Below are 15,391 nucleotides of genomic sequence, written 5' to 3'. Positions count from 1 at the left end.
CTATGCCTGAGAAGGCATCAGAAAGCAGCTTAGTATTCCATCGCCCACCGAGCATAGACCCTCATACGTGCAGCCCTATGATGGACGGTCAGGAGACTAAAAGGTAAATCACCCCTAATAAAGACGTCGCCCTTAATATGATATGCCCTTGGTCCCCCCCCCCCCCCCCCCATCCCCTGGCGAATGTGCAAATAAGCTAATCTTGTCTCTGAGTGTGTAGCTTTAAAAGCGATGGAGTCCGCCCCTTACGGCAGTTTTTTGCATTCAAATCAAATATCGACCCCCCCCACCCTAAAGCACCGTGGTGGAGTCCAGCAGGGAGCTGCTGGTGTTCAGAGTCTTCTGCATGGCCGTCTTCGTCTCCTCTTTCTTCTTCCTCTCCTCGTTCTCCTCCTCGTTCTCCTCCTTCACCACCCTCCCCTCCTTCTCCTTTCTCTCCTCCTTTTTCTCCTTCCCCTCCTTCTCCTCATTCACCTCCTTCTCCTCCTTCACCTCCTTCTTCTCCTCCTTCACCTCCTTCACCTCCTTCTCCTCCTTCACCTCCTTCTTCTCCTCCTTCACCTCCTTCACCTCCTCCTCCTCCTTCACCTCCTTCACCTCCTTCTTCTCCTCCTTCACCTCCTTCACCTTCTCCTCCTCCACCTCCTTTTCCTTTTCCTCCCTCCCCTCCTCCTTCTTCTCCTCCTTCTCCTGCTCCTGCTCCTTGTTCTTTTGGAAGCAGTACACCCCGTAGAGGCGGAACTTCTTGTCGGGGAAGCCCAGGTGGCGGACCCCGGGGCCGGCCCCCCCCGCAGCGGGCGCGGGGGTTGACGATGGGGTAGCGGATGCTGGCGTCCTCCAGCCAGCCCGCCTCGCAGCGGTCCAGAAGCTGGAGCCTCCAGGCGGCGTACAGCTGGCCCACGCGGGCCACCGCCGCGCCGTCGCGCACGCACGCCTTCACCGCCTCCGCGTAGTTCACCTTCTTGAAGCGCTTCAGGAAGTAGACCCGGCCTGAGGGGGGGGGGGGGGGGGGAGAGGCGGAGGAGGGAGGGAGGAGGAGGAGGAGGGAGGGAGGAGGAGGAGGGAGGAGGGGGGATAGAGGAGGTGGAGGGAGGGAGGAGGAGGAGGGAGGGGGAGAGGAGGTGGAGGGAGGGAGGAGGAGGAGGAGGGAGAGAAGAGGAGGAGGGAGGGGGGAGAGGAGGTGGAGGGAGGGAGGAAGAGGAGGGAGGAGGTGGAGGGAGCGAGGAGGAGGAAGGAGGGGGGGAGAGAAGAGGAGGAGGGAGGGGGGAGAGAGGAGGTGGAGGGAGGGAGGAGGAGGGAGGAGGGAGAGAAGAGGAGGAGGAGGGAGGGAGGAGGAGGGAGGAGGGAGAGAAGAGGAGGAGGAGGGAGGGGGGAGAGAAGAGGAGGGAGGGGGGAGAGGAGGTGGAGGGAGGGGGAGAGAGGAGGTGGAAGGAGGGAGGAAGAGGAGGGAGGAGGTGGAGGGAGGGAGGAGGAGGAAGGAGGGGGGGAGAGAAGAGGAGGAGGGAGGGGGGAGAGAGGAGGTGGAGGGAGGGAGGAGGAGGGAGGAGGGAGAGAAGAGGAGGAGGAGGGAGGGAGGAGGAGGGAGGAGGGAGAGAAGAGGAGGTGGAGGGAGGGGGGAGAGAAGAGGAGGGAGGGGGAGAGGAGGTGGAGGGAGGGGGGAGAGAGGAGGTGGAGGGAGGGAGGAAGAGGAGGTGGTGGGAGAGAGGTTTTGATTTAAGCTTTATTGTATTGTTATTTTTCCATTACTGAGATAGTTGTTTTCTCATACTGTATTATTTGTGTTCTGGTTGTTCAAACACATGGAAAGAGAGAGAGAGAGAGCAAGAGTGAGCAGGGAGAGAGAGACTGAGAGGAAGGGAGGGAGAGAGCAGGCAGAGAAGGATCGAGCATAGAGAGACAGACAGACAGACAGCCAGACAGACAGACAGACAGACAGAGAGAGAGACAAACACACCCACACCAACGGAGAGGGAGAGAGAGGAGGGGACCACAGTGTCAGGCCCTGAGGGCAGATATTCTCCGTTTTCCCGGACTTTCCCCCGGGGATATGGTCATCTTATCAAATCAACCACCAACCAGCGTCTTGGCAGCTAATCAAAAGCGAGCGGGTTTACAGTAGACACTCAAGACCTCAGTAGACCGCTCACTCAATATCGCTGTTAATCAGCACCCATCTTTACATTCACCTTCCCTCCGGGGAGATTTCTTGGGGAAAAAGCAATTTTACTGAAACGGGAAGTATGATGGGTAGAATTGTTTAAGCTGTATTGAGCCCTGGCAGCTGTTTTCATCCACCGCAACAGCAATGGTGATTATAATAAATTGTCCCTCCACTTCATCTACCCTATTGATTATTTGCTGTGTTTGTCGCCCGCGGCTGTTCAAGAAGCCCAATTGTGTCTCCCGGTTCCTCCGGTGGGTGTTCAGGAGAGCGCCTTCCGGCTGTGCTGGGTTAAGGTGTGGGTCGTGACCGGTGCTGCTGAAACCCCCCTGCTCCTAACCAGCCCGTGATTCAGCCACCAGTGACGGCCAAGCCCCCTGATAGCCTGTTGTTGCATTTCCCTGTTTCTGGCTGAGAGAAGGTACTGGGCTTACATGCACAAAATACTTGGGGGGGGGGATGCTAAAAAGGGATTTTTATTTATTAGGTTCAAGAATAGTTAGCAATCAATTTGCTATTGAAATGTGTAAAAAGTGTATTTCGCGATAAAATTCTGTTTAGATGATCCGTGAATAAGATGGTGCAGGAAATAAGATAGCAAAATGTGATTTGGTTTGGTTTGGTTCAGAAATAAGGAATAGTTTTGATCGAAATGTGTATAAAGTATATATATTTTTTAAAGCCCCAGAGGTGCATACTGTAGTAATCTGTCATCTGAATATTATTTAAAGGCCAGCTAAATTATTTTCTTGGGCTTTGAGGTTTTAAGGCGTTTACATTTTTGTGGAGAAATGGTGTTGAATAACTTCAGAGACAAAAAGGTATTTCTATAGAATCGCCTTAAGCAACGGAGTAAACTCACCTCCACTTTTTGTTTGCCTGGTGACATCAATGACTCGGGGCAAACTTTCATCCCCCATTCCCAAAGCTCAACTAAACTTCCCAACTTAAAAAATATATCTTTTTCGTTTCAGGAAAAAAAAAAAAAAAAACCTGGTATGTGTGTGAGGGGTGATAGAAAACTCTCTCACACACACACACACACACACACACACACACACACACACACACACACACACACACACACACACACACACGAAGTGAAAATTCAAATGATGTAATTCAAAGAGCTGGTAGATGAAAGCACGGGTCCCCATCCCCCCAGAGGACTGAGCGGCCCTGTGAGCGGAGCAGAACCAACACACACCGCAGCTCCTCCAAGGGCCTTGGGCTCCGTACATCACAGGAGCAGATCTAAAGCCGCGGCCCACGTACCCCCACGGCCCACCCCCACCCACTCCCCGCCCCCTAGTGTGTCTACAGCCACAGCTGCTTCCGTATTCCATGGTGCGGCCCACCCACCCCGGCGTCTGGCGGCCTCTTACAGCTCTGAAAGAACGGGAGGTTCAGGACGTGCGAGTGTGTCTTCGGCTTCAGCCTTCGGCTTGCTCTGGACAAATGGTACCGGACATTGAGAAGAAGGGGTTTCAGATCTTTTTCTTACGGATCAAAAGGGATTCCATCACTTCCTGGGCTCACACAATTGAGACAATCCCAGTCCCGTGTGTTTTATACGCTCGCCTGATGTTTCTTAAGGATGGAAACAGACCCGCACACACACACACACTTCCACACACACAGACACACACACAAAGACACACACACACACACGGACCCACCCACACACAGACACAGACACACATGGACACACACATACACAGACACAGACGCACACACACACACACACACACACACCCACTTTCTCCATCTGTCTTTCTCTCTCTCACCGTTGAGGTTGGAGGTGAAGCAGAAGGCATCATAGCGCTCGTCCTCTTTGTGCCGGTAGCCATAGTTACGCACGCCGGCGGGCATGTCTTTGCGGCCGCACTCGTCCCGGGGATTGGAGATGGGATACTGCACCGAGCCGTCCTCAAGCCAGCCTGCGTTGCACCAGTCCAGACCCTCCAGCCAGGCCTGGGGATCCCAAACCCAAGTACCCAGTCTGTCATCTAGACACACAGTCATGTGCAGCTCAACTGGTCGAGCATGTCGTCAACACCTAAGCTAAAGTCACAGTACCCAACGTTTGTGTTCGGCGACGCGGCACGACGCAGATCTTTGCGGCGCTGTGTGCTTGTGTACTTCCGCTACTTCCATTTGAAAAGCCCAGTGTTTTCAAATGTACTTAAAAAACAGGCCTTTCATTTGGGCGTTTGCGTTAGTTGCATTTGCATGTCCGGCTGTCGACATCGGAACAAAGTCGATGCATCTGTGCCCTGCTTGACCATTCAGCAATGACTTGACACGTTCCTCTGCAGAGAAGGCTGACGCATTGCGAAGCACTGGGAGGAGCGGACGTTTTTGCGTAGCTCTGAGCGTTCTCACCAAAAATGAAGGCTTGGCTCAAAATCCATACAAAGTCAATTCAAAGACGCCTTTAGAGGCCAATTTTCCGTAGTGATGGTTATCTCGGCCGTGGTTGAGAATTAATTCGCGGAAAGAATCACTGTTGTTCACAAGAGAGCCCCTCCTCCTCCAGTGTGCTTCAAACCACTCAGCCGAGTGTTTTGAAGCTTGTGTGATCAAACTTGTTTACAGCGGCAGGTTTGCTAGCACGAAAACGCGGATCAAATATGTGAACGCACAATTAGGTCATGGATTTGAGCAAACCAGGTCAATGACCTAAGACTGCGCAAAGACGCAGAGTAGCGAGTCGTGGCTCTTCCCTGATCATTACATAAAGTATGTGCAGAACACAGACGTGTGATTTGGCCTTGAGGTGTTTGATTCCCAGTGAAAAAAATACTTTTCATACTGAAAGATGTTGCAGATGAAAGTGTCCTGTAAATGGAATATATTTCAAAGCGAACAGACCCACGGTTTACCTCCTATTATAAAACCTCTTAAGGGAACTACTAGCCAAAATATGAGGCACTGAAATCACAGCACCTTTTATAGGTCATTACTAGGAATCAGTGGGAGGCATTACCAAGACGTGAAAGGTCATGCTACCCATTATGTTTATGATAATGACCCTGGATCCTCACATGTTGTTCACGTTGACATCACAGGAAAGATGGCTGCTCACCTTGTGCAGTTGAGAGTGGGAGGCCAGGATGGCGTCCTGCTGTTTGCAGGCATCCTCCGCCTGCTGGTAGTTGAGCTTGTAGCGGCCCATGCGGGGGTAGTAGGGAAACACCACTCCTACAGGATTACAGGAGTATAACGAATGAAACGCACCCCTTAAAAATAACCGCTTTTTATAGGTGACGCCGCCATCCATCTTTATTGAGCGATGTAGTTCATGATGTACGGCTCACACACTGAAACCGGGACTCCACGCGCACGCATGCACACACACGCACGCATACACACACACACACACACACACAGACACACACACACACACACAGACACACACACACACACAGACACACACACACACACACACACACACACACCCGGGAGTCCTGACCTTCCAGATCGAGGTTAACAAATCCTGTGTCATCCTCCATGTCGTTGGTGACCTCACACTCGTAGCGGCCGTAGTCGGCCAGCGTGACGTTGTGGATGACGAGTGAGGCGTCGCCCGGCCCCTCCCCCTCCAGGGACACGCGGTCCCGGTACGAGCCGAACACCCGCTGCTGCCTGGGACACACACGCCGTTATCGTCGTTACCTCCTCGGGCCTCTGATGATGATTCAAGCCTGATTGTTTTTGATTATTTAAGTGTTTTAATTATAGACACATTAAGCAGCGCGTTTTAAAAAATCAAGGGGTGGGGGGGGGGATTGGAGATTTGTTTGTATGCGTTGGTGTAGAGCCAAACACGACGACGGCTGAGGATACACAGTGTTCATGATGATAAAGATTTATTAGAGTCATTATCTCTTGGTTTAGGGGGTTGATGATAGAGATTCTCTAAAAGTAGCTTTATAACGGCTGATTCCTCGTGAAAAAATGATTATCATAACAACTAAGGCATGATTCTATGACCTCTAGCGAACGAGCTATGACGGCATTTATAGTGATTGAACTGACAGAACAACAACTCGTGACACAAACACAAAAACGTGAAATTATTTGATAGTAAACAGTACTTAGCATTGTGTAGCATCTTATCCTAGCTATTTTTGTTGTTTACAGGGAATGCTTACATCCTTACAGTACCGACAGTGATACATTGTAATAATAATAATAATTCATCATATTGTTTCTCTTTCTTCTAACAAATGTACTTATTATAAGCCGCTTCGGATAAACGCGTCTGCTAAATGCTTTGAAAGTCGATTTTAAACATCCAGATGGCGTACCTTCCCAGGGCCACGAAGACGTCCACAAACTGCAGCGCGTCGGTCACCTTGGTCCACTTGATGCGGACGCGGGAGGGGTCGGTGCTCTCTGGTTCGTGGTGGTACCGGCATGGCAGGGTGATGGAGCCTCCCCGATGGGTCACCACCTTCCCCGGCGCTGTCTGAACGATGACCGCGCCAGTGTCGTCCTCTGGAGACCAGAAGAGGAGATGGAGATACATCTATAGACGGGTTCATCTGGACGATTTGAAAGTCTTTGCTTTTGACCAGGTTTTCATTTACATTTACCTTTTAATTTAGGGCATTTAGCAGAGGCTTAACAACAAACAACACTTAAAATGGGAGGTTAACCCATTCTCCCGTATACAAAAAAGGTAGCTAGGATAAGATGCTTTACAATGCTAAATACTATTTTTAAGTGCAAGGACGTACAACATACAATGGAATTGGGGAATATGTCATTATTTCAATTTATTGAAACGTGTATTGAAAGCTCCATATTTCTTCCTCTTTGCAGTATTCCAAGTACTGACAATTCATGTTCATACCTTATTAGAATTCGCTTTTGAAATGTATATTCAATTGTGGGGACCTTCAAACATGAAAGAACCGAGGAGGAGAAAAACTTCTACAGTGTGTCATTATGACAAAGATACTTAACAGAAGTGTTCTTGATTTAATTCTTCTGAACAGAATGAAAAGCTTGAATAATTGCACGTTACATTTTGTGTGAATTTTAAGGGGGACCACAAAGGAATTGCTAGCAAATTGGATTGACGCTGTCAAATATAACACACTATGCCCTTTTATTGTACTGTCACATTAAGCCATGGGCATCAATTAAGCATATTGATGTTTTTTATAACCTCAATATGAGAGTGCTTCCTTTTAATGTGCTCCAGTATATAGAGCTCATGACCAAATCTCACATTGTTTTGCCTTCAACAAATCCTTAATCTAAGAGTCTTTGAAGATTAGACTACTGTGTGTGTGTGTGTGTGTGTGTGTGTGTGTGTGTGTGTGTGTGTGTGTGTGTGTGTGTGTGTGTGTGTGAGCCTGCGTGCGTGGATGCACATTTGTGGACTCTGTGTTTGTGTGTGTGTATTGCTATAGGTGACCAGATTTCTACGATGAAGGACATTCGTAGTTTATATAAAATTCTCAATAGGGACCGAGCAGCGAAGCAAACAGGTTTTTTTCCCTCAAACTCTGTAAAAGTCATACTGCAGCCTATACCGTAAGTCAAAAACTCTTGAAATTCCCAGGTATGGTTACCAATAACCCCCACTTCCCATAAACCTAAATTTGTGTTACTGCACCCAAAGGTGGCGCTATTGTAAAAAATCATGAATTAGGCTTATTTCTCCTCACCAGATTGACCTGGACTCAAAATCCTTTCAGAATATCAATCTCTAGAATCAGATGCATTTATAAAACCCGGGTTAGGGTTTTATAAATTTCATATTAAAGCTAAACATGATAAAAAAGATTCACAGGCTACAAAAATAATCATAAATTCACCAAAATCGCTACATAAAATCTTTAGACCAAGCCTCACAAAAATCATCGAACAGAATTTGTTTTATTTAGTTCCATTTGAGAAATATTAGCCAATAAAGTTGGAGCAGTTAGCCAATTTTTCTTATATGACCATTTTGTTATTGTATAAAAAACATACAACTATTATTAGGTGGATAACAATAGCCCCCACTACCCATAAACCCAAATTGTGGTACTGCACCAAAAGGTGGCGCTATTGTAAAAAATCATGAACTAGCCTTATTTCTCCTTACTAGATTGACCTGGACTCAAAATTCTTTCATCATATTAATCTCTAAAATCAGATGCATCTATTTAATCCTGGTCTTCTGCTCTAAAAATGTTTACTTTTCCCACAATTTCATAGAAAAGCCAAACATCCACAGTCTCAACCCATTTTGCCTATATGACCATTTTGTTATTGTATAACTACCATACGGCTATCATTAGATGGTTACCATTAAAGATGAACTGAACTGAAATAATCAACATCGATATCGCGTTAGTAATGACCATTATAAAAAAAAAGACATTTAAAAAAAATATTACAAAAATCAATATATAGCTTTTTTATATTATATTTTATATGGCTGGTTACGCGTTTGAGCCTGTGAGGGACATGCCTGTAGTGTCCGACTGCCACCCGGTGGAGAGGGACCAATTTCAGGCTCCAGCTCCACCTTCGGATCGTGTGGGTGTGACTGTTGTGTGTGGGTACCGGTGTGGGTACCGGATTGACTCGACTGCCAGATCGACTCGGGGTCCAAGATGCACAATAATGTTGCACTTCCTGTAAAGGCTGTCTTTTAAATGCGCGTGCGCGTTTCATTCATTCCCATGTTATTCCTAAATATTAACAATCTCCTTTTGTTTTCTAATCTATGAATAATAATGTACAAATCATTGTTGCCTATACTTGGGTTATACATAAAAGAAGAATCGGTTAGCTCCCAAAACAGAGTCAAAACAGCGACCCACAAGCAGACACTTCCATTCTCCTCGTTCAGAATAAGATTCCCTAACAGGAACTGGGTTACATATGCATTCATCAGTGCTTTTAGACGTGTTTCCAATGGCTTTGTTTGTGCGAAAGAACGGACTGCGTTCAATGAAATCAAAACCAAAAGGGATTGTGCCTTCTTTTTATGTCCATGATTGAGCCCCGTTTATAAACAACCCATCCGGGTTTTGTCCGTTGGCTTGTGTCGATACGGCAAGTGTCGATACATCATCTGTAGGCGCAGGACCCCGAGTCGATTAGGCAGCCGAGTCAATCCGGTACCCACACCGGATCGCTGTGGGTCGCTGTTTTGACTGTGTTGGGAGCGCTGGAAATAAAGAGGGTCGCCCCGTTCAGTGAATGGAGTTAACCGATTCTTCTTTTATATATAACCCAAGTATAGGCAACAATAATTTGTACATTAGATTATTATTCATAGATTAGAAAACAAAAGGAGATCGTTAATACTTGGGAATAATATGTGAATGAATGCGCATGCGCATTTAAAAGACAGCGTTTACAGGAAGTGCGTCATTATTGCGCATCTAGGACCCCGAGTCGATCTGGCAGCCGAGTTAATCCGGTACCCACACCGGAGCACGGACACTGTCATTGAATCGGTCTACTGCCGAGAGGTCCCGGTCAACCTTGACCATCTAATGGTGGGATTAGGTTGCATAACCATGCATAGGGCATTTCGGATGCTGGAGCGCCCCATAAATAGCAACAGTAACAGCAACAAGTAACAAGGCGAAAACGATCACCCCCCTCCGTTTTCCTTTGATGCGTTTCAGGAATATCTCCGTAAAGACGGACTCAATGCGGAAACGCAACGAGCTGTACAAACGCTGTAGTACCTATATATTCAAGGCGCTGGTTCTCCACAAAAAAAGTAGAGCGCATCAAGCCTGCGCGCATCCAGCCTGCGCGCTGTATAAAAACATTCAAGTCGAGGAGGAGATAGCAGTTGTTTAACCTTTTAGATTGAGTAGAAATACTTTTTAATGTACAGTTAGTAATTAAATTGACTAAGGGGCTGTATTTAAAGCTACAAAAATAATTCAAAAAAAGACTTGTAACTTTTAACACAACTCTAACGTCGCTTCAGTCGTCCATACGAATCCTAACACGAAACCGCATAGGTCCGGTTTTATTTGAAACCACCCTGGGACCATGGACCTATTAAAGAACATGGTTTATTATCTGCCTAATAACATAAAGACATGGTTTCACAAAAAAAAGTCGGCTCCGGGGGACGGGACCTGAAAGACATGTTAGACAGTCCCTCCAGAAAAAGGGGATTATGCGATCGCAAAATTCAACGCATAATCAGCCAAGGTCCGCATATTCATGCGGGGGCGCATTTTTTCAAATATGCCGCACTTTCACTGCATAAATTGCCGATTTCCGTGCGAAATATGCGCGGCTTGCATGATTTCATAATCCCTGCATTTTCCTTTCAAAAAAGTCACATATCTCAGCAGAAAGTCGAAAAATGTTGCGTTTACTTCACACAAAAGCAGCCATTTCCCCCTGTTGCCATGGGTACGTTATGAAGTGACGTAATTACGCGACGTTAACGTCATCGAAAAACTGCGTTTTTCGCAAGTTCCCGCAAATTCATCGCATGAAATTGCATAAATATGCCGCATATTTCATTGCATTTTTTAAGAAAACGTGCCGCATAATCAAGGATTTTTGGCCGCAACAATCACTAAAAAACGCCGCATTTTTCTGGAGGGACTGGTTAGATGCACTTTGGGAGATACACCCGTGGATGAGCATAGCTGCGAGGCGGATTCACGAGTGTCACGTTAACTTTAGGTGGATGTTGGAGGTTTACTTTCTGGTGGATGTTGATGGATATTGCACAGATACATCTTACTATGAAACTACTTCTTCGAGTTTAACTCCCTCTGCATCAGCAATCGGCTAGTCGGCGAACATCAGGGTGAGTAGAAAGGGACATTTGTTGAACTTCTGTTTACAGACCCGCCGTGGTTTAATTAGCAGCTTGGAAACATAGATCTGTGATATCGTCGGAGTAATAGTATATACACTTTATGGTCGGAGTGCTAGCATGTGGAGATTGACATGACAGGGGCTATCGAAGGGTTAGTCAGTTTTAAGGCTGCCAGCCATGTATTAAGGGCTGGTTTCCTATTCAAAGGTAGCCTGTGGAAATGTATGATTACCCCAGCTGCCTTGGCCCTATATAATTCATTACTGCAGCCAGGGTCAATGCAATAAGACAATCCTCCTGTAGACCTGGTTGTTTGCTTTTCCGTAGCCATTTCAGCTAGCCTCAGAGCCTGACTCATTACCTGCTATGGCTGCTAGAGCCACAGAGTAGGAGTAGGTTACCATGCCAGTGACGTAGCTGATTATTGAAATCCAACATGGCGGCGCCTTGTAACAATTTCACCGTACAATTTAATCCCTTTTAGCAAGTTCAGCCAATTTTAGTTATTGTACCAATGAGAAGGCAGACAATACATCTGTTATATCAACTGAACTTCAAATTTCAGTTCAGTTCATCTTTAAAAGTGTTTCAGTTCATTCATTAAAAGTGCCCATTTTCAGGTCTTCTTTTAAGAAAGCCCTTAATTCTCTTGTGAAATGTGTGCTTGGAGTTTTCTTGATGTTGTGTGCTTATCAATCAACATTTTCACCATGTGAATGAGGCTGCAGTTCAGGTTTATAAGTGGAACATCTTTCCTTAAATATGACAATTATATGTTATATTTATATATCTTCCATTAGTGTGTTCTTGACTTTTAATTTTGCTCGGACCCCATTAATCATCGCTTGCGGTTATAGTATTATTATTTTTATTTTAATAGAGATGAGAGTATATGGCTGGTACATCAGAATAAATCATATATTTTTTGTTGGCAATACTCAGGAATCAGGCATTTTCTTTGTGTAAAAAACCTAAATCCACGTAAATATACCGTTACTTATGTCTCGCAGTTCTAAACCCAACAATGTCTTCCCATAGGGATTTATAATTTCACGATTCATTCATAAACAATGACCTTAAAACTACTACCACCATCATAATAACTTGCATTTCAATGCTCCTATGCTTCCAAAATGGAGCCTGAGATGTTATTCTGCAATGTACAAGCCTTATTAAAGTTGTACTAAAAGTTTTGGCCCAATGGTTAAGGAAGTTGTGTTTTAAGCTTAGGTAAGCAAGCCAAAAACCCCAGGCCCATTGGATAAGGAATGGTATTGTATTAATAGCTTGTTGTTTATGATCGGTCATGCCTGCTTATGGTGTAAAGTCGATCGATAGACCCCCCCCCCCCCGAGGGGCAAGGTCACATCACAGCCAACAAGACAGACATATCGCTAATTACCAACTGTCTGGAAATTAACATTCATGAGAAAGCTAGAACCTTTGCCATTTAAAAAATCGATTTGTACATTTTATAAATTCTATTATTTTTAAACTGGGACATTACGGGGACAGCTCCAGCTGGGGTCAGGCCACCAAAAACGGAGCCAATCCCACTAACACGGAGCAGTCTAGTCACCCTGTGCCATTCTGCTTATTGGTAGTTGGCTGTAATCTCGGATCCAGCTGTCCTTGTTTCTAAAGTCTGACTTGTGGGACTAGTCAAACTGCAGATACTAATTCAGTGTCCCACACATTCAAGAGCTGCAAGGGCTGTGTGATTAAAAGTTGCCTGACAGAGAGAACCCACAATTATTAAGGACAACACACCCAATTAGACCTCTCTGCTGCATATGTTTTGCACAAGGTGCTTCACCTTAAAGCAATTACAGGGACAACATTGACCCAGCAAACAGAACTTTGAAATTGCACAGCCATGAAGGCAATGTGACATGTAGTGACAAATCAATTTAGTTGCCATGCAAACTCCAACAATTTAACATGGCTGATTTAGTAATTGATTTCTTGCTGGTTGATTGTTTTTAAGTGAGTGTGAACGTAGAGACATACCAAGCACGTGCACGGCTCTTCTCCATCCCCTCTCTATCTCCGCTGGCAGGGAGGTCACGCAGAGGGTGAAGTTCAGGATGACACACGTCACGATCAATAGCGCTTTGGCCAAGGACATAGTCAGAGGCAGGTTGGTCATCTGTTGAAAGAGTGTGGTGTTGATATCCTATACTGAAGCCGATAACACAAGTTTCAACAGGGGTTTCTGGGGGAGGGATGAAATGAATGCAGCTAATTCAGATTGTCCTCTAATATATCGTAGCCTGCTCGAGCCTATCTAATGAAATAAAGAAAAACAATCCTATAGTCCCTCTTTATCCCTTAATATATTTAAATTAAAATCTTTACAGTTGGGGATTGATTTAACAGTAGAGAGAGAGAGAGAGAGAGAGAGAGAGAGAGAGAGAGAGAGAGAGAGAGAGAGAGAGAGAGAGAGAGAGAGAGAGAGAGAGAGAGAGAGAGAGAGAGAGAGAGAGAGAGAGAGAGAGAGAGAAATTAAGCATTGCTGCATTTTCCCTTCATGAAAACAAAACCAGTGACAATAACAAGAACACAAGACATACATAGGCTACATTAGGGAAGTTAAATGCGTAGAAATATATTTTTTTTATTGGTGACGAAGAGCGTGGCTAATGAATTGGACTAAATCATGCTGTACATTGTATTTACTTTGGGGTGCCACGCAGTTATGTTGGGAACATAGGCCCAGTCCTTTCAGACCTATGTTTTGGACGCAGTTTCCACGCACCTTGCACACATATCCTTCATATAGGCTCCTGTTGACCGCCATCAAATGACTTTATGAGCCTAGTAGTCTGACCTGCCGAACTACCTTCATTAGCATCCAGTCCGATTTAATGCGAAAATCAAAAGCGAAAAAACGTTCAGTCACATTGACTTACCATAAACTGTCACCATTAGTTAGAAGAAGGCTAGATGATCCCGGTGTGCGCTGTCTTTACGATCGCAGACTACTATAACGATGAGGGTTTTGCTGTGGCGCTGTTCTCCGTTATCTCACCCCCCTGTACTTGGCTTCTGTCCCATCGCAGTTTCCTCGCAATGCAGGGATTCACTAGTGTCGGTCGGTCCTGCAGTGTAGCAATGACGTAGCACGATTTCAGCGTGCAGCTGGACAGTGGACAGTGTTGCACTTGAAATTGCAATCATATGGTTTTATACTGTAGTGTTATTCTGCTTTCGTAAGCCTACCATCCACACAGCAATCAAACAAAGAGGCAAATGCGCAAAGTCGTTGTTCAGTTCGCATTGAATATTTTCGTTTTCGTTAATACGGAGATATTGTCGATATTCAATACACACAAGTAACTGTAAATAAGTGCTATTACCAAACTTAGCAATAGTATGTGCTATGCTTGCAGAGAGTGTATGAAGCACCGGTCGTCGTGGGGGATTAGCTCAAATGGTAGAGCGCTCTCTGTGACACAGTAAGTGACACAGTAAGCGAGAAGTAGCGGGATCGATGCCCGCATCATCCAATGTTTTTCCTGTCCAGAAAAGTTTCAGTTTTTATCACATTGAAGCTGCCAACTTGTTTTCACGGTTGCTATTCTGTAACACCTAAACAAAAACAGCTCCTTCGTAACCTAAATCCACACATATTACCCGCTCCGTCGTATTTCAACCGTCGATTTAGATGCGCATCTCCGTGTGAAACACAATCCCGTGGGACTGGTAACCGTGGGATTGCCTTGGTAAAGGCCGCGTTTGTCTCTGTCACACACACACACAATGCATCGCTAGTATGACTGATGCCCCACTTCAGAGCAAACAAGGTACGGTGGGGGAAATTAATTAGACGGGCCTCTGTCTGACTGCGTGTACGCTCTCTCCTCCGTTGTTGTCACGTTGTTCAGATAAGCACCGGGGTGATTACCACCAACACGCTGTTGTGGATGGCGTGGAGCTACACAACAATTTGGAAGCACGCTATTTATTTATTTATTTATTTATTTATTTATTTATTTATTTATTTATTTATTTATTTATTTATTTATGTGAAACATGTAGACGTGGTGGTCCCGTTGACAGTGGTCACTGTCCCCCATGTAGCCTACTAGGCACGATGCAAACGGGAGGGCAAAGTAAATAGCGATCAATATAATGACTGCCAGACATTAGTTCTGTGGCAGAATATGCAACAAACCGGATCCGTTTAAGTGAAATCATCTCGGTTTAGTCACGCGTTGCATTCAGTGAGTAATAACACAAGGAAACACTATTTGAAATTCCATGTTTACATGCTTTGCGATTTCATTAAAAGGCACTATTAAAACAACATCACAGGATTTTGGGGCTAATTATAAATGGTTGTGGCACAGCGAGCAGACTTTTCTGTAAGTAGTAGCCCGCTATTTTTTTCTTTGCTTTGATTGGACGCTCCA

General features: G+C 45.6%; 1 protein-coding gene across 1 annotated transcript; it reads right to left on the bottom strand.

The window, feature by feature from the left end:
• Nucleotides 1–13,104, bottom strand: hapln4 (hyaluronan and proteoglycan link protein 4; the record flags this gene model as incomplete). The annotated part of the gene is given in 8 exon segments (XM_079740060.1): nucleotides 1–6; nucleotides 643–777; nucleotides 779–990; nucleotides 3,949–4,135; nucleotides 5,250–5,365; nucleotides 5,637–5,809; nucleotides 6,475–6,664; nucleotides 12,987–13,104. Coding segments are annotated over 8 exon segments (1,137 nt in total).
• Between the last annotated feature and the right edge of the window lie 2,287 nt (nucleotides 13,105–15,391).

This window comes from Pollachius pollachius (assembly GCF_949987615.1).
Source record: "Pollachius pollachius genome assembly, chromosome: 7".
Lineage (NCBI taxonomy): Eukaryota > Metazoa > Chordata > Actinopteri > Gadiformes > Gadidae > Pollachius > Pollachius pollachius.
This window is presented reverse-complemented; position numbering and strand designations above follow the sequence as displayed.